The following is a 19,748-nucleotide window of genomic DNA, read 5'->3' on the forward strand; positions in this document are numbered from 1 at the left end:
GTAATTATTCACCCAGTGCACAAAGCACCGTGCTGTGTTGTGGGAGTTGTGCTGAAGGTCTATTTCAGCCATCTGGTGCCTCCCTGCGGCTCCTGGGCATGGCTCTTCAAAATCAGCAGATAGTTTTGTGCTCCTTCTGTGGCACTGACACCATTTCTGCTCTCCTTTTGTTAAGGTGCAGCTGCAGTGATATAAAGAACTGTCTTTTTGAACTCATCTAGCTCCAAACTCTCTTCTGTGTCTGTTTTCATGTCACAGTATACACCTGACAATTGCTCTGCACCTGCCCCTGTGATAGGTCCAGCTTTGTTTGCTGATGTCCGGAGCAATGCAGGGAAGGGACACATCCCAAGATCACAATTAGCATGACAACTAAACAGACGAGAATGTGCTGCTATAGGAAAAAAGTTGCTGCATGCAGCTTTTTAAAAAGTCCTCTGTTCTAAAAACTGCAAACAGCGTGTAGTTTTCCTGACCTGGGTTTGTTGCTGCACAAATGAGCAGGATGTAATTTGAGCTTCACAAATACAACAGAATCGTGTGTCTTGTTTCTAACGTGGGCTCACAGTCTCTGTTGATCCCCACAGTCTTCTTGTTTCTGATAATAGTAGTAAACAGAGCTGTGTAAAAATGTAAATTATGGGCACGACAATAGAAGGGAACAGAAGGATTTCATGGGCCTGGTGATCTCTGTAGGGGTGGTGGTGTGTGAAATGTAAAAACACGCAGATAGCGCCGTGCTGGTGCGGTGGGACCCCCTCGGGGACACTGTGGCTTCCTTTGTCACTCCGGGTGCTTGCTGAGCGGGTCTGGCACAGAGGCAAATAACCATATTTGTGTGGATCCTGGCAAAACTTCAGGGAGAGCAGTTGTACACCAGCACAAGTAGTACTCATAAAACTTCCTGAACTAGCAGTGATTTTAGTGTAGATTCAGTAAAAACTGTTGGGACAGGGAGAGGGAAATAATATTGTTAGCACTGTGTCCAGCCTAGATGTGGTACTGGTAGGATTGCAGCAGGAAGCCATCACCAACAAAACAACATTTTGCAAAAGCTGCATTTTTAATTGGTGTGTTTACAGTAGTAAAAGCTTTGTAGAGTGGGTCTGAGAACAGTGTACAGGCACTGTTGAGGACAAAAAGGATGGTTAGAGTTCATGCATGGCTTTGGGTTTCTGTGCTGCTGCGATTTCTCGTGCTTTCCTTATCTCCGTGCAGCTTGGGTGTTGAGTGCTGGAGGATGCTGCACTCGACTGCGGCCCTCTCAGAACACACCAGTGTTGTCCAGTAGTGACTGAAGGGCAAGATTTGTACTCCAGGCTACTGGATTAAAAGGTGATCCTTGGAATCCAGTGTGCTTCAACAAGTTCAGCATGTCTGTAGATAAATGGAGTTCCTGTGCTGGATGTTTCAGCTGTTACATTATTGGGAACGTTTCTTAGGGATAATTAAAGTTTATAGAGAAGGAAATTGCAGGAGAGTATGCTTTTGATTTGCCACTACTGCTTTTATCTCAGATCTCAGATTACTCTATAAACATCAAATGAGTCTCTGAGTTAGAATTACACTATCATTATAGTGAATAAAATGAGGGCCAGAAAGTTAAGTGATTTGGTGAAATTATTGAATGTTAGTGTCACGATGCAGCTGGGACACTTAGACATCATGAAAGCAGTGTAATTTCACCTTGTTATGGATATGGTAGATCAAAGAACTGGGGACATGAAGAGCAGAAAGTGTCTTTTATTTCACAGCTTTTGAATGAGGCAGAGTTCTGTAGGAGGATGTTCAATACTTGGGCTTTAAGCACAACTCTGGGAGCAACCACAGAACTGCCAGGCATAATCTAGTGGGAAGAAATACTATAAAAGGTGAAAAACAGAAAGCTGCTGCCATCTAGCCCCAAGAAACCTCTCTCTTTGAACATAAAACACATGGATCCAAGGGATGAAAGATCTGACCTACCAGTAGTCATCTGCCAAAGCTTAGTAGTAAGTGCACCACGCTGGGTCAGCGATTCCTCAGTGGAGGAGCCCTGGTGGATGGCAGCAGGATAATGCTATCAGATTGTCACATCTTTTAAATCTGGTGTGCTTTGCTTAGAAGTTCACTGAGCATTGTTTTCTCTTTGAAATTCTTCAGCTGCATGGCTGATGTAGTGTTTGAAAAGTTCCCATGAAGGCTGTGGGTTTTGAAGTGTTATCTGCCTACGCATGATTTTAATTGGAAATGTTTGTCCCACAGTTTTCCCAGTTTTTATTAAGATGCACTATGCATCTAGTTTGCTAAAAGATAATTGTATATGGTGAATGCAGATGCTGTTTACACTTGAAAACAATTCTAAATGATTTTTTAAAATCTCTTCGCTATTGCTGTTTTACCACAAACTATTTTGCTAATAAGTGCCATGTATTGGTGAAGCTTGTCAATGTCCGTTTGACTTACGGGGCTAAGTTGAATAATTCAAAGACAGATATCTAGTCTTTTTCACTATGTATTCTTAGAATTATTTAAATATTTATTGTCACTAATCTGTAATTGAGAACCTTTGCTTATTGGTATATAATATATATACCAATGTATATATAATTACTTATTCCACCCATGTGCAATGCTTTGCTTTTACAAGTAATTATTTGGATTTCTGCACGTCTGGGTAAATTCAAGTCCTGAAACCTTTCATACATCATGAGGAGGTTGCAAAAGCAGTGCAAAATCCTTAGTTTGTATTCCTCATTCAGCATTTGCTAATACAGTCTACTTAGTGACTTAACTAACTGTGTTGTCTGTGTATTTCAGTCCTATAAGATCATCAACTTTGCTCCAAGTCTGCTGCAAATCATAGTATCCGATCAAGTTGAATTTCCGGTGCGTCAAGCAGGTGAGATGAAATCCCTTGTTCTATTTTCCTTCAGTCAGTCTGTTCCTTGAACAGACTCTTGAACTGTTGCTGTTTAAGTCAGTTCAGGTTTGTTCTGGGGAGGAAATGAAAGGGATCTATCTTTGCTCTTTCTTTCCCTCATGAGGGTCAGATGAAACCATGGGTATAGGATAGAGTCCTACTTCAGCTTTCCCTGTGTGTATAGTAATCCCTACTGGATTGCTGTGATAGTGATAAGAAAAAAGCATGATTTCTACTCAAAACTGAGAACCCTTAGGTATTATTTCTCCTGGTGGTGCAGAAGTAATGATGCCAAGACAAGTGTGAATTTAAAAATAGAAAAGGGTATCGCATTTGAGTGCTTGTTTCCTATTTGAATCTCTTTTCTCTGGAAAAGTGAAGATTTCTGAAAAAGAAACTCCTTAATTCATAGATCAAGGGTAGCCACAAACATTTAGTCAGTATCTTGGTGACTTAAATAAATAGATATGAAGGAAGGTCACATCACAGATAAGTTGAACAGTTACAGTCTGAGCATGTCTGGAATGATTGCTCAGCTGTGTGTGTGAGTTCAGGTATAGTGGTGTAGTTAACTTCAGTGTATGCATTTGTGGAAGATCAGATTCTAAATTCTCATAATCCATTTTAACTACTCCTGTGTAATATGTTTGTCAGATACAGAGACTGTTCAGGTCTTTCAGTAAATTAATTAATACTGTTTCATTCACAGCTTTGTTTTTATCCTGTGGAACAGCATTTCCCATAGAAGCACTGTTGGGGTTTTTTTTTTTACAGATCCCATTAATCCCCTGAGTGCTTTGGAGCATGCTGACATATTCTGTTTGTCATGCTGGCCTTTATTTTTTCAAAGATAATCCAACTTTGAATGGTGTTGTTAGTCCATTCTGTAGTAAAGTTTGAGGCTTAATCTAAACTCCATAAGGTCATTTTTATAAATTAATCTCTCATTTCAGTACCATTCAGGGGAAAAAACAACTATGTAGAATGTAATTTTTTTTTTTTTTTTACAGAATAGGGGTGTGAAATGGAAAAGCACATTTAAGTCATATTTGCAAGCCAACAGATTTCCCTGGGAATTTTTTATAAGCCAAAAATTTGTATAACAACAAGATCTATGGACAAAATAAATTAAAGTCTTGGGCTGGTCTTTCAGGACCTGTTTCTTGTCTATCTAGTCTAGCATGTCATAGACAAAGAGGTTTTTTTCCTCTTGCTCCTATAAAATATTTTACAGCCTACATGTTTACATGCTTTGTAATTTCTTATCACCAAAAGAAATGATTGTACCCAAGGATATGTTATTTCTACTTTAAAACCCTAGCTAGTAATCAACCAAAACAGTGTCCAGGCATAAGAGTTTATTAAGAACATTCCTTTAATGCCTCATACCATATTTCTTATGTTTCCTGAAGAACGCCTTCAGACATTTTAGTATTGATGCATAAATGCTGCTTTATTTTCTGTTGAAGATTAACTTTATTTTTCTTGTTTTTTTCGTGTGAGACAGAAGGAACAATTCAAAGGTATTATGGGAAATCCTAATAGTGAAATAAAGCTTAGGGAATTCACAACAAACATTTCTGTCTGAATAGAAGGTAGGCCATGTGCCAGTTTCATACTGGGCATTCCCCCAAGCAGAGTGTCCCATCTGTGTGTGCAGTGATTTGTTTACACGACCCTTCCAAAACTTCACTTGCTGAGCTTGAGTTGTTGTTTTAGGAATGAGTGAAAACACACATAAGTAGATTTTTGTTGGCTTGTTTAGAATGATGGGATATTATTTTCATAAGGAAGACTGCTGTAGTAAAAATGGACCTTGATAGATGCTGATGGAAGTATTATCCTGGTCTGTTCTGATCAGGTGCTTGAGCCTGATCTTGTGTGAAATCATAAGAAAAATGTTTCTCTGATTCAGCTGTGCTCAGTGCCCATAATTATTAAGAATTCGTGTGGTGGTTTTCAGTTGCCTTTTCAACTCTTTGTTCTACTTTTAGCCATTCTACACGTTGAGCACTGGGCAATGTGTAGAATTAAACTATTCTTTCCCCACTGTCTGTCCTTAGCTGCCATTTACCTGAAGAACATGGTGACCCAGTACTGGCCGGACCGTGAGCCACCTCCTGGAGAAGCGGTTTTCCCATTTAATATCCATGAAAATGATCGGCAGCAGATTCGGGATAACATTGTAGAAGGAATAATTCGTTCTCCTGACTTAGTGAGGTACCTTACATTGCACAGATATGTGTTGCTCGGGTTTTCAGACCTGCCAGTCTGATGTTGTAAACATGAGAATCTCGATGTTTTGGAAGATGAGACAAGTACTTTCTTTGCCAAAGTAATAATAATCTGTTTACACTTATTCATGTGTGTTTTTCAGAAAAGTAGTAACCTGGCAGCGAGCCCTGTGGTGCGGTTTATCCTCTAAGGGTGTTGTTCAAAGTGTCTTGTTACACTTGCTGCAGTAACAGCCTGTCTGTTTGGCTGATTCAAGGCAGATAGTATATACAGGGCTGTCTGCAATATGGAATTAATCATTCAGGGAAATACTGTCCAAGATTCCTTTTTTCTAGTAGCCCTTTTCTTAATTACTTATCAATTTTTATATGTAACCCGAGTATTTAACTATGTATTTAGGGTTCTTGGTTTTAAGGTATTAAAAGAATGAAGAATTATGGTTCTGCTTTTGCTGAAGAATAGTTAAGAATCACAGACATACTACAGTTAGGATTTTTCACCCCTTTAATTAAAGTGAGGCTGATAGGATGGGAACTGATATTTTCTGCAAGCTTTGTTTTTTCATTGCTTAGCAGAACTAAAAGTATTTCTCCATGGGTTTTAGTTCAGTGCTGCTCAGCTTTTTTAGTCACTCCTCAGTTTAGTCAGTCAACAGTTCTGCCTTGCCCTGCCATTGTGAGTGGCATCTAAAAGTGTGTGGCAGGAGAGAAACAGTAAGATGTTGTTTAACTAATTGGCTCTGCCATATGCTTTGGAGGTTGAGAAAGTGCTGTTCTAAAAGGTCCCAGGAAAATGTAATTTCTTGAGGAGCCTGTGGTTGGATCATAACACAGGCCATTATTCTTTAATGAAAACATACAAGTTTGTGTTTTTATGGTTGCTTTCAGCTTGATAAGCAAGTATAAACATTCATTGTCAAAGCACAAAGCTAGCTGGTTCCATGAGCAAGTAATTCTTTTAAAATACTGATTGATACATGTGAAGAGGGGGGGAGAAAAGTAGCTAAAATGTTCTGAAATTAGTTTATTCTTTCAAGTTAAATCCAGCTGGATTTTTTTCTTGCTTCTCCTCTGCTACTTCCCAGAACTTTTTCAGTGCTGTCAAAATCTATTTGATGCTTATGACATAATATAGATATTGTAGCAAATAAACCAAGATTTGGGAATTATCCTTTAATTTAAACACTATGCTATGACCTTATTCACTTACATTTTTTTTCTCTCCCTGCACTAGAGCTCAGCTGACAATGTGCCTCCGTGCTATCATTAAGCATGACTTCCCTGGCCATTGGACAGCCGTGGTAGACAAGATAGGATACTACCTGCAGTCTCCAAACAGTGGGAGCTGGCTTGGGAGCCTCCTGTGCCTCTATCAGCTGGTGAAGACTTATGAGTAAGTTGATGTCCATCCCTAGATGAGGAATTGGTACTTTCAGTCTAAGTTGATTACTGAAAATGACATTCTTAAGAGCACTGGCAATTCTACAAGGGAATTCAGATAGAAAATGGGAACTAATAATTATCATATGCTTCTTTTCCTGCAAATAAATGAAAAATATTCATCATCTTTGTATCATTAGTGAATTGAAAGCAGAGCTGCCAGCAATAATCTGTATGAATTTACTGCAACTTTTTTCTTGAGACTTTATACTTTTGATCTGGGTGTAAAAAAAAATCCTTAGGATTGTAACTTTCTTTGTTTGAAGATACCCCAAATTCGAGATGCATGAATGCAAATTATTTTCTGTTTTTATGTCATGAATACAGTGCTGTCATAGTCACATACTGCTGTTGCATATTGTTACCTGTAGCATCTTCCTGGTAGTCTAAATCCACAAAGCATAAATTAGGAGCAGTGTAGTGGGGCTTATCACTCATACCTTTAATTGCCTATTATTAGAAACATATGTATAAACCACACAAAAGGAATGTACATGGAGAAAGAAAATCTTTTCCAAAGCAAGGAATTGTCTTTCCCTTTCAATGACTGTTCACTCCCATTTGTTCAGCACACCAACTTCATTGGTATGAACAGCAGAGAAATTCAAATCCCTGCTCCTGTGAGGTGACAATTCAGTAGTAAAGAATGGTGGTTCTTCCTCTCAGTAACTGCCTTTTGTAAGGCAATGTTTATTGTTTTCCATTTTTTCATTTATAGGTATTTTTAGTGAATTTGCACAAAGGGTTCAGATGGGGGTTAGAGGAGGAGAGAGTGATTGAGTGCATGCTGGATATTCTTTTTTTGTTTTTTTTAGGGCACCAAAATTAAATTGTTGGTGGGGAATAGGCATTAGAATCACCATTGTGTAGACCCTGGACCAACATTTTTGTTTCCATTGCAGGTACAAAAAGGCAGAGGAACGAGATCCCCTCATAGCAGCCATGCAAATATTTTTGCCTCGGATTCAGCAGCAGATGATCCAGCTTCTGCCTGATAACTCCCATTACTCTGTACTGCTTCAGAAACAAATCTTAAAAATCTTCTATGCTCTTGTTCAGGTTAGCATCTGTGTAGAGGAAAACCAAACTTCTACTTTGCTCGGCACAATCACCTCTTTTCAGTACATTCAGAGGTGTGATTGAATAAGAATACCCTTTTGCATGGAAAAAGTCACGTACAATTAACAGCTGTTTTAGAAATAGGATATTTATAGATTTTTCTGCTTTGAAACTGGCCACATGGTCTCCCAGATTAAATTTTTAATGAATGTAGGGTGCTTTTGCACATTGTATCTGTAATCTCACTAGAGAAGTGTTCCTATTTCTATAAAGTTGCACATAGACTGATACAAACTAGGTATCTAGACCGTGTGGTTGGCCTCTGAAAGTGTCAGTAATGAATATTGTAGTGTAATTGTCAAATGTTGCACTTCACTAGGAGGCATTTCTCATTACCTGCTGAAAATCTGGCAGACGCAATGTATTAAGGCACATGCACTTCAGAGAGATGAGTTTGGCTTTTACTGAGATGAGTTTTTGTGAAGGAGTACTGACAATCAGAAACCAAACCAGGTCCTTCATAAGGGGCAGCCTGAAAATTCTTAGTGCGTGTTGAAAAACTGAAATAGTTTGTTACTAAATGGATGGGGAATTTAAAAATACCAAGATCCTATTTTTCTTTTCAGTAACTTGGCTGAATATCGTTACTTTTCTTTGGATTTTGTAGAGAAGTGAGGTTTATGGGATAGTAGCTAGGTAGTAGTAGTGAATCACAGAACGACCAGGTTGAAGAGACTTTCAAGATCATTGAGTCCAGCCCATGCCCTGACACCTCAACTAAACCATGGCACTGAGTGCCAAATTGAATCCTTTTTTAAACATATCCAGGGGTGGTGACTTCACCACCTCCCTGGGCAGGCCATTCCAGAACTTTATCACTCTTTCCATAAAAAACTTCTTTCTAATATCCAACCTATATTCCCCTTGGTGCAGCTTGTGTCCTCTGGTTCTGTCAGTGGTGAGTACATTTTGCTTGCTAAAATGCTATTAGTTTGCCAAAGCCCTGTAATACTGATACTGCTGTAATTCTAAAAAGTACCTGGGCTGTTGCAAAGAAGAAAAACAGACAGTTGTCAAGCTCTTAGACTGAGGAACTTTCCTCAAATTATGTCTGCTCAGAAATTCCTTTTCAAGTTGTACCAAGAAAGTAGTGTTGATGTGTAACCTAATTTGTTTTAATTTTATTAAACCCTTATCTTCCTTAGAATGTAACTGCTGCAGAAAGATCTGCCTTTTACAGCAAAATATAGTCTTTCGTGCCTGTGTTTTTTCCCTTGTTGCAGTATGCATTGCCCCTCCAGTTGGTGAATAACCAGACTATGACTCAGTGGATGGAGATCTTCCGGACCATCATTGACAGAAATGTACCACTGGTGAGTTCTGGCTTTGTAAAGACCTCTGAAACTTGTGTGTTGGCATTTGAGGAACAGTCAGTGTAAAGATTTTCTAAGTGTTCTTTTCTTAAGATTCTTATCCTTGGATTTTTGAGCCAGAGTGATGTAGTATTCAAGTGTATCTGAGAATTTGCATTTCTTAAATATGCACAATTTTGAAATTAAGGTACAGGCATTGTGCAGGTATTGCACATACACATTATACTACCTAATTAATATAACTGAAAATTCCTGAATATCATATAACTGTTAACAGAATCAAAGCTGTAGTCCATGCTGTGTGTTTGTATTAGTTTACTTAGCAAGGAATATTTAAAGCAAAATTGCTTCTCAACAAATGATATAACTAATTAAAAATAAATGTATTTGTTTGTAGGAGACTTTGCAAATTGATGAAGACGACAGACCAGAGCTGGTGTGGTGGAAATGCAAGAAGTGGGCATTGCATATTGTAGCTCGTCTCTTTGAACGGTAACTGATTAAAAACTAAATTTGGGTTACAAGTCTGTGCCATTACTTGGCATGCAAGTAGAGATGACAGTTTGATCAATTTAACAGCTCCTGGTCGCTGAAGAGGTTTTCCTGCTGCTGTCCTCTGCCTTGCACTGGCACAACTGCTGGTCTCAGCACTTAGTGAAATGATTTGATTCCCTTAAGATGGCAAGAAACTTGCCGAAAAGCAATTCTATCTAACTACATATTTATTTTAATACACTCAGCTACAAGTGTTTATATTCTCAAACATAAAGGCAGGGGAAGATTTGAAAAGAAATCCATAAACATGGAAGTTACAGAGCTTGCAACAAAAAAGCCGTGTTTACTTGAGTGTAATAATACCCTGGGATAATTTAAGAAAAGGGAAGTAACCTGTGGTAAATTTTTCCTTTGCTGATGCAAGACCACCCAGGTTCCTGTATGGTTTAGGAAGTACTATATTTTCCTGACGCCATAGACTTCTCATAATGTAAACATCTGTGTCCTTTTCCTTTTAAAGATATGGAAGTCCTGGAAATGTAACTAAAGAATACTTTGAATTCTCAGACTTCTTTTTAAAAACCTATGCTGTGGGCATACAACAGGTAAGCACAGTTCATTTTTTATGAATTGCATTATTTTGACTGAAGAAATTTATTACTTTTTAACAGTGTGCTTGTGTCGAGGTTCATTTATTGAACAAAAATGATGAAAGTCTGTGAGGTTTTCCTTGTAGTGACTGAAAAATTCTTTAGAACTCAGTGCCATACAGCTGAGGTATAATAACACAATTTTTCAGCAACTCAAAAAACACTGCAGGAAAACTCTCAGAAAAGGTGAGTGCTGATAAAATGGTATTATTGTTGTGTGTAAGAACTCCAGATACAACTGAGAGGAACACGTTTGGTGCAGAGGCCTCATTTCACAGAAGGGTGTATTTTCAGGCCTGTCTTTCTCAAGTGCTTTTGCTGCAAATTTAGGCACACAATCCAATGACACTGTTTTATTTCAGGAAGATACAAGCAGATTAGAAGATGTCTGGAGAACAGCAATGAACATTATTTTATTCCTGGAAAGCATATTATGTGAAAATATAACCTAAATGCACCGTTTGCAAGGAAATTATTTTTGTTAGGAATGCTAATTATTTGTGTTTAACATGGTGTGTGGAGACAATTCAGTTCTCATGAAGTTGCTAAACAAAATTACTCTACTTCATCCAGTCTGACAACAGAGTAGTTTATCCATCAGGAAGAACTAAGGAAGGGGGGTGGTTGTGGTAAGGCTGTAAATTAAATGAAAAGGGAAGTAGCCTAATATCTTTTCTAAATTCCTTGCAATGTGTAACTCGTGAGCAGAAAAACAGACTCCCATGGGCAGTTATAATTTGAAATACTTAAAGTTTGTCTGTTAAGGTATTAAACTGTGTTGCAGAGGGAACAGTTTAGCTTTCAAGATAAATGTACTGGATGATGTGCACATTTCTTCAATTTCTGGCTCTTAAGTAGTGATTTATCATTATTCCTTGCAGAGTTAGTAAGAATTCTGTTGTGAATATTACATGACTAAGCCTTTGTTACCTATTCATCAGTTGATAAGTGCTGACATTGTGCTAGAGTCTGTATAAGATGTAGACAGTTCTTGTTCTTGGAGCATTTCATATAAAAGATTTAATATCAAACTTAGTATTCCTAATGAAGGAGCTATATTAAAAATAAAATTTATTATAATGTTCTGAAGAATTATGAAGCAGAATTGTTCTGCTGAAAGCATATGACTCAAAATTTTGTTATGCATTGCCCTTGATTTTTATTGTTATTCGTGTATATGCCACTTCTTTACACTTACTAGTAATTCACCTGCCATTGGTGCAGAGTAGTAGCTTTGTACTGTGGTTTTTTGTTTTTTTTTTAGTAGAGGAAACTTTTATACCAAAGAAGCTTAGTGTGATAGAGTTTGTAGTAATATGCCAGGTGATACTATCTGATGGCTACAATAGGTCATTGAAGTTAAGGGGTTTGCAGCTCTTCTGATTCAGAGGCTTAGGTGAACCTATTTTTCTTTCCTGGTTTAGTATTTCTATTCTCTTCACTGTTCTTCCAGGGTAATTTGTCTTCTTTAGGGACCTGTCATTAAATATGAGTGCAGACACCACTTAGCAGGTATAGCAGCCAGCAGTTTGAAAATCTCACTGTGCCTTTTCCTTACCTATTCCAGATTTTGCTGAGGCCTCTGTAAACTGTGAGCCTCTCACTATTGAAGTATATTTTTGGTTTATAATCACAAGTGATCACATGGTAGGGCTAGTAGTAAAGGTGGACATCTGCATAAATGTTTGCAGGATTAAAACCTTGATATTTAAATTATTTATGATTTTTGGATCAAAGGCATTATAATGATTTCTAATGCTAGAACATCTGCTGTAAAACTACTTTATCTGTTCATGTATATTCACTGAGGAAGTGCACTGCATGTTTATGCATGAGGCAGAATTTTCAGTCTTCATTTTAAAATAACAATTTGTCACTTCTTTAGGTTCTCTTAAGAATCTTAGACCAGTACAGGCAAAAAGACTATGTTGCACCACGTGTTCTTCAGCAAACATTGAATTATCTGAACCAAGGGGTGATTCACTCTATCACATGGAAGCAAATGAAGCCACACATACAGGTCAGTGCTTAAAATCCAGTCATAAAGAATGCATGTCATCAGAGGGATTAAAAAACACCCCCAGACCCTCAGGTTTTGTGTTTTTAAAGAGGTTTCACGAATCATTCAGCAATTGATCTGGAAAATAAAATAGCATTTCTACACAAATGTGGTTGTGTTTTGCATTATATGACTATCTTTTATTACAGATAATGTTAACTCAATCAAAGATTCTGTTCCATAAGTTTTTTATTTGAAATTTTACAGTCTGCTAGAAAGTCGTAGTGTTCTGGCTTTTATTAGTTACTGGTGTTCAGAATTGTCATAGATTTTTGATTGTATTGCAAAGATAGTGCACAAAGAGAACATTCATCTAAGAGGAGCTAAGCCCACTTTTATGGACATGTTTTATAAGTTAACTAAAGAACAAATGAAAAGTGATCTTCCTCCTCTTTTATTTTTTCATATCATAAGATCCCCTTTGTAATTAGTTAATTCCATGACTTTTAAGGGGAAGGACTCTGAAATCCATTCTCATGTTTAGTATTGCATTGGTCTGATCCTTTTGCAGAATGTAATATTCTGCTGTGTACAGACTACATCCTGAAGTGTATTTTGTGCATGGTAATGTAATATTATAAAGATAGATTGTATAACTACTGCTGCTGTCTGGGACTGTTTCAAAAGGAAAGTACCTATAGTACTGTGAATTTGTTTCTGGTAGACAAAATAAGAGTACTGCTTAGAGGAGTGTAACTCTCCAGACAAATAAGTCTAATAAATTAGTGCATGGTGGAGGGCTGCTGTACTGGAATTTGATTATATGTGTACTTACATGTATTTGGCTTTTCTAAAATCAGACCATAACAGAAGAGGTGATATTCTCTCTAATGTGCTACAAAGATGAGGACGAGGAGCTCTGGCAAGAGGATCCATATGAATATATCCGCATGAAATTTGGTAATTTGTCTTTATTTTTTGCTTTCATCATAACTGTACCCTGTAGTTCCAGTAATCAGCATGGCTACTGTAATGTCTCTCTTCACCTGAACAATGGGAAGAAGAAAACTTTTTTCTTAAATCTCACCAATCTGTAGTTAAAACCAGGTAGTAGATCAGGTGAGTTTGGGCTATGTGGCTGGTAGCTTTGATCTAAATGATTCTCTCAGAGTTTTTTCTACTTCACTTGTGCTCAGACAGACTGGCTTGCTCCCTTGTTTAGTGCCTGTTGCAGATGTGCCAGCTGTCTGCAGGTTCCTGCAGCTCTCACTTTGGCCAGAAGAGGCCTGACTTACTCTTTCCCTGTTGAAAATTGTCAATGCCTTCAACATTCTGCACACTTATTACTACTCAATTGTAAGATAATTAGATATATATATATTCCTTCAAAAGATGCAGTGTAAAATCTTGGGAATAACACATAGGGCCATATTATAAATAATTACATTTATTAAAAGATTCATGTCATTGAAAAGGAGAAAGGAATTTTAAAAGTACAGCAGTTTTAGCTGGAAAACTCCTGTGAGCCAGGCACCACAGAGATATATATGCAGCATTTGGGAAAAATTTAATTAGTTGATTTGGGATTAGTGTATGTGAAAACAGAATTTAAATATTCATAGAATAATTTAAAAGCTTGGAGAGCTGTTATGCAACAAATTAATTACAATATAGTGTTGATCACTGGGGTATAAATACATCCTTGATATTTGCTGTGTGAATTCAGTTCTTTCTGTATAAGTAGTGAATCTTATTTTTATGTGTAGCTGAGGCAGTTAAATACAGATTCAGATTGTATCGTGGAAGGTAAAAAACCACTCAAAGTACATGACCCTCACTTATCAAAGTACATTAAATGGAACTTTTTTTGAGGCACTTTTTTTTGTTTGGAACAAGAATTCCAGTAGTCTGGCAGTATTTCCTAATGAAGTTTTATCTTAAAGTTTTCAGGAAAAGTTGGTATGTAATTTGAGTCACATTTTAAGATCATGTTTTAAGATCTTTTAGTTTGATTTAATTTGTGTGGGGATGTTTGGATTAGAACATGTTTGCAGCACAGATCTTTTTTTTCCAAGATATAAATTATACTTTCAACATGAACAGCAGAGGTTTAGTTGCAATGAATGAAACTAAAAAATTTGACCTTTCAGCAGATTTAAAACTGCTCCAGATCTAAGTAGATTTTATGTACAAAAGGTTTCCCATAAGGTTTTAATAAAATCAAGTCAAAAATGTGTACATGTGGTATACAGATGGTACTGGAGTGCATTGTTGTTCTTCCTACAGGGGTTTTAATTAATAAAAGAGACAGGATTTTTCATCCCTTGTATATGGTCTCAAAAGAGTTAATGAATAAATAGAATATTCTTAATTAAGGGAATGAAGAATGGCAGTGGATTTCGAACGCAAGAAGTAAGGTGTGTGACATAAGCTTGGGTCTGACTCTTTAACCAGGAAGTGAAGACAATAATGTAAATAATTTTGAAGTTATATATTCATCTAGATTTTGTGATATCCCAAAACCAAGTTGGTTTGTAAAAAATTTATTATTCAGAAAATAAATTTTTTTATGCTCTTTTCTCCCCATTTTTTAGATGTATTTGAGGACTATGCATCCACAACAACAGCAGCACAGAATCTCCTTTACACTGCTGCAAAGAAGAGAAAGGAGGTATGAAAGCAGTGGGTTTAAATTATTTGAATTTTCCTTAATAAAGTTGTTTTCTCCATGTATTTGAAGATGCTACAGGAAGCTAGTCTTGAAAAATATACTTGCTGCTACATAGTTGAATGTTTCCTGGCTGAATGCTATCAATTTGGGGAGAGTTAAAATATGGTGTGTATAAATACTAAGTGGATTCTTCTTGCAGATTTAAAATGCATCTGCCAGGTACAGAATGGGTTGGAATAGATTTTCCCAGGTTTACAAACAGCCTCTGTCACAGCTGTTCTCAGCATCACAAACTATAGCAGGAGGGAAAGTGGATCTGATCCTTATTGATTTTCACTGATGCTATTTAAAATTCTTAGCAGCAATGAAGTTAGCAAGCACAAAACCCATTCCATATAGTTACTCTGTAAATGAGGACATAACTTTTCTGTAGATCTTTCTGTATTTCCAGTAATCTCTACAAAAATACTCAGGCAAGCCCTAGAAAGCACAGTTGGCTAAAATGGCAAATGTTTTTCTAGCCTCCATTTTAATGTCCAGTAATCATGGAGCTCCATTTCCAGATGGATTTTCAGAGGAGAACACAGTCTTTACATTAGGTGGAATAGGTGGAATATGACCTTTCTACTTTTTTGTTGTCAAAACAGTTCTTGTCCACTGATCTTCCTTCTCATTTTCATAATTTGTATTTAGACCATCCCAATGGCATGTAGGAAAAGGACATAATGGGTGTGGAAATCACATTCAGCCATTGGTTTTGCCAAGAAACTTTTCTAAGTCTACTCAACTTCAGAAACTACTGCCAAAATCAATAGATCAAATTAAGTTTATGAGATTTTAGTCCAACCTCTCCTTGAAAATATATGTATGTATTTTAATAGATATGTGCTCACACACATATGTATTTATATTTATGTGTGAGACAAGCCTGAAAAGAAGAGAAAAAGTGGGCGAGGTGCTGTTTGAGCCTTTTGCCTTTTCGTCACTTTTTTTTTATTTTCTTCAAGACGGTGACAAAAATACCTTACTGCTATTAGTAATGAGAAATTTCATGGAGATTAATCTAATTTTGACCAGTTTGGCTGAAAATTTGAAAAAAGTTTTACGCTTTAACTATTGAAAGATGCTACATTTAGGACCTCACATTGCTCTAGCCAAGACAAAATTTTTTCTTGAAAATGTCATAGGAATTTTTTTAACAATGCTATTAAAATAACTTGACTAAAGGTCATTGTGTGTTTTCTGTCTTGCACAGGTATTGCCAAAAATGATGGCATATTGCTACCAGATTCTGACAGAGCCAAACATTGATCCAAGGAAAAAAGATGGAGCTTTACATGTTATAGGATCCCTAGCAGATATTTTACTGAAGGTAAGTGGGTAAAGAAATGAAAAAGTTTGTAATTCTTGCTATGAAATCAGCTATGATTTAAAATAAAATAGTCTTTATAAAGTATGACTAGCCCTTAGCCATATTTATAAAAATCTGTAGAGAGTTGCACTCTGGTTGCAATCAGAATATGAGAGTCTGTTTATTTAAAAATCTTAACATTCTTCCCTGTTTTTTTTTATCACAGTTTTATACACAGATTTTTCCTTCTCACGTTTTTCCAAAGCTCTGTTTGTTTGTTTCACAGCAGTCCCTTGGTCCCCTCCTGCTTTACTAGAAAAATGGAAGTGTTAAGAAAGCAAGCATGCATTCCCTCAGCAACATGGCCTGTGATTCTTTCTGAAATTCCCCAACAGCCTGCCCTGTTATGGGCTTCTTCTGGTTCCAGGAAAAGATTTACTTAACACGTTACAGGGATGTTCTGTCTAGCTTTCCAACTTTTTCACTCTTCAATAAGTGGCTTTAAGTCTTACTTCTTCTTCCATTTGGGAGTTTTGAAAAAAGCTGAGAAGAACAAGGAGCCTTCCTCCATTTGTTATAGACAGTATCTTCAGAATTTTGGGTGTATTTCTGGAATCTGAATGCCAATTTGATGCACACTGTTGCTCTCTGATTACAGTTTGCCTGGTGCTTTTGTAGCTGGTGGAGTCCAAAATGCGCCTTTGCTCCATGTCAAAAGTAATTGACAAAGCATTATCACTTTTAGCATGAGAATGATGATCTTGTGCTGGAGGCTTCATTTAAAAAGTGATTTATTATATTTTATCTGAATTTCTTGCTGTGCAGGATATGACTTCATACTACGAGCAACATCTTATCAACATTGGCCGTCTGTTTTTTTACCAATCTATTTTCTGATCTTAAGTCCTGAAACATCAGTAGCTTTTGCAGAATTTTTGTAGATTATTTTGAATTGTAAATGCCCTTCCTCATGCAGAAGTATAACAGTGAATGAGGATGACATAATTTGTGTTGTGAGGAGACTTTCATATTAACATATTTATCTCTGTCCTGTGGGGAAAAAGGGGGATTTATTCTAGTATTTTGCTCCTATTTGAAATTTTCAATCTTGAAACATGAGGTTACATTGTACTTTATAAAAGAGTAATAACCCCAATCACCACAGACCCCTTTAAAATTTGAATTTCTTGTGTTTGGAATTTGACACATTAAAACACTCCATCAGCTGTTTCCATATAAAATCCTGGATTTTTAAGTGCTTTCTGGCTCTTGAGCTGACTGAGATCCTGAGTCTAAGGAGCTGATAGACACAGTGGGCCTGCCTGAGCCACCTGGCTCCCCACAGCAGCTCCAGTTCAATGCCTACAAACTTCTGGCCGGTGTGCACAAAAGAGCAGTATTTTCCTTTCTCTCTGTTTTTTCTCTGCTCAGTCCTTCATCCAGCTCTGTGAAGGCTGGGGAATGAGTGTAGAAAAAATGCATTGGTGAAATAAAGTGTGATCATGTAAGATACATATTGTATTGAGTGTCCCATTTCACCCTTTCCTGTATTGAGTGTCCCATTTCACCCTTTCCTGTCTTACCCACTGAATCGTTCCTTTGGATGGTAACAGCATCCCTAGCATGTATCTTTTCTATTATTGTGGGACTATAAGGAAAGTCTCAAATCTCCATGCTGGTTCTAGCTTCCTGTGAGTATCTTGGGATGTGCTAAAGTTGGAATAATGAAAAATAACTCTCATGCAGTATCCTTCTCCAGCTAAGGAAATTTCTGTCACAAGGGAATTTTCTTCATGCATTAATAAACATGAAAAAAGGTAGCATTTGTTGCTGTAGTGTCCAAGACACTAAGTTTTGATACTTAGAGTAACTATAGTTCTTTTGAAACTCAGATCTGTTCCATACTAAGCCCATATTTATCTTCAGATATATATGTACTCCTTTGTAGGATGAATAGAATTACTAGGTTATTGATCCTTGTTAGTTTTTAAGAAAAATCAGCTGGTATTAATTGCCTTAAATAACATGAAAATTCCAGTTTACATGTTGTAATGAATAATGCCAAGTAGAATATTTTATGTGCAGTTCTTTCACTTACCTGGTTTTGAACTTGCTGTGCTTTTGAGTTGGTTCTATTCAAGGTAAGGGATCCAGTTCTTTTTGTGGGAGGATACCTTTATTATATAGACAATTTATTGTATTTCCCATGGTTGATATTTGAAATGCATTATGAGCTAGAAAGAAGTATATAAAATGAATGGTCCCCAAAATTAAATTTTCTTTACTCCAACAGAAAAGTGTCTTCAAGGATCAAATGGAGCTGATGTTACAGAATCACGTGTTTCCCTTGTTCATGTCTAACCTGGGATACCTCAGAGCTCGGGTAAGTTCACCTGTTACATCAATTCCAGTATTTGCCACGGTTCCTTCCTTTGCAGTTTGATTTCATTCTGAATGTTACGGAAAGAAATTAGGTAAATACATAGTAAAATTTGAAATAATATTCTTGTGCTGTATTTTTTCATAATTTTGTTTTAAAAAAATGATTTTTCAGTTGAAGGAACTGATGGTGTGTCTGTGTTGTATTAATGTTCACCTCTTCAATCAAACTTGAGAATTTGAGCAGCAATTGTAGCTGTTTTTCATTAGCAGAGATGGCTGTGAAGAATAGGCAGGATTTCCACAAGTAGGTAATAGCAATTTGGGTGTTGCTTGAAGAAAATCCCCAAGTGCTGATATCAGTCATAGACAAACAGTTTTCATTGTTTTTTTCTGATTTTATTTCCCCTAGAAGCACCAAAGCAATGAATGCAAATTATGTGCACACTGAGTTTATTGGAATTTAGGAAAATATAATAAAGAACAGCTTGAGTGCAATACCTGTGTTACATTTAATGAAAGAATACACCATAATTAAGTGTGGGGGAAAAAGCAGTGCATGCAAACAGGGAGATAGTTAGCATTGGTTTTGACTCAGTTAAAAATGCTTAAAATTGCCGTAGTCCCTAACCTGCTTCTCTTTTTGCCTTGCAGTCCTGTTGGGTACTTCATTCATTTAGTGCTTTGAAATTTCACAATGAGCTAAACTTGAGGAATGCAGTAGAGCTGGCAAAGAAGAGCCTGATTGATGATAAGGAGATGCCTGTCAAAGTAGAAGCAGCCATAGCCCTTCAGACCTTAATAAGCAACCAAGAGCAAGGTATGTGACAGTGATTCATCAGCTGTGTACACTGATCTATTGATTTTTTTGTCAAGACAAGGAGGTTGGTGCAGATTTATCTAATCATTTCTGTCATTTGAAGACAGATTTCAGAATATTTTATCCTGTTTAGACAGATTCACTTGCTCATTACATCCCAGAATTCTGACTTGAAGTTGTTATGATGCAAAAGAAGTTAGAATCAGCATGTTTTAATAAAGTAAATATCACCCATCTTTGGTGTTTTTTTAGTGAACTTCAGCAGTGTGTATGTTTAAAAATGAACACTGCTTTATGTATGAGAGCAAGTGTTCCCTCAAAAGTGGATTTTAGCTGTAGGTGGCATTTCAATATTACACAATTTATTTACTCTTT

At 36.9% G+C, this 19,748-nt stretch overlaps 1 protein-coding gene across 3 annotated transcripts in view; it reads left to right on the forward strand.

Moving 5' to 3' along the window:
- Positions 1-19,748, forward strand: part of IPO8 (importin 8) — a 47,007-nt gene that overhangs the window by 5,529 nt on the left and 21,730 nt on the right. For all 3 annotated transcript variants that reach the window (XM_041398553.1, XM_041398552.1, XM_041398554.1), the window contains exons 2-14: positions 2,800-2,881; positions 4,966-5,122; positions 6,371-6,529; positions 7,479-7,635; positions 8,919-9,008; positions 9,406-9,500; positions 10,024-10,108; positions 12,039-12,173; positions 13,013-13,112; positions 14,747-14,823; positions 16,079-16,195; positions 18,468-18,557; positions 19,208-19,373. In XM_041398553.1, coding sequence (XP_041254487.1) covers positions 2,800-2,881; positions 4,966-5,122; positions 6,371-6,529; positions 7,479-7,635; positions 8,919-9,008; positions 9,406-9,500; positions 10,024-10,108; positions 12,039-12,173; positions 13,013-13,112; positions 14,747-14,823; positions 16,079-16,195; positions 18,468-18,557; positions 19,208-19,373 — 1,510 coding nt within the window. The remainder of the gene's footprint in view (positions 1-2,799; positions 2,882-4,965; positions 5,123-6,370; positions 6,530-7,478; positions 7,636-8,918; positions 9,009-9,405; positions 9,501-10,023; positions 10,109-12,038; positions 12,174-13,012; positions 13,113-14,746; positions 14,824-16,078; positions 16,196-18,467; positions 18,558-19,207; positions 19,374-19,748) is intronic.

This window comes from Onychostruthus taczanowskii, unplaced genomic scaffold (assembly GCF_017590055.1).
Source record: "Onychostruthus taczanowskii isolate IOZ18803 unplaced genomic scaffold, ASM1759005v1 scaffold15, whole genome shotgun sequence".
NCBI lineage: Eukaryota > Metazoa > Chordata > Aves > Passeriformes > Passeridae > Onychostruthus > Onychostruthus taczanowskii.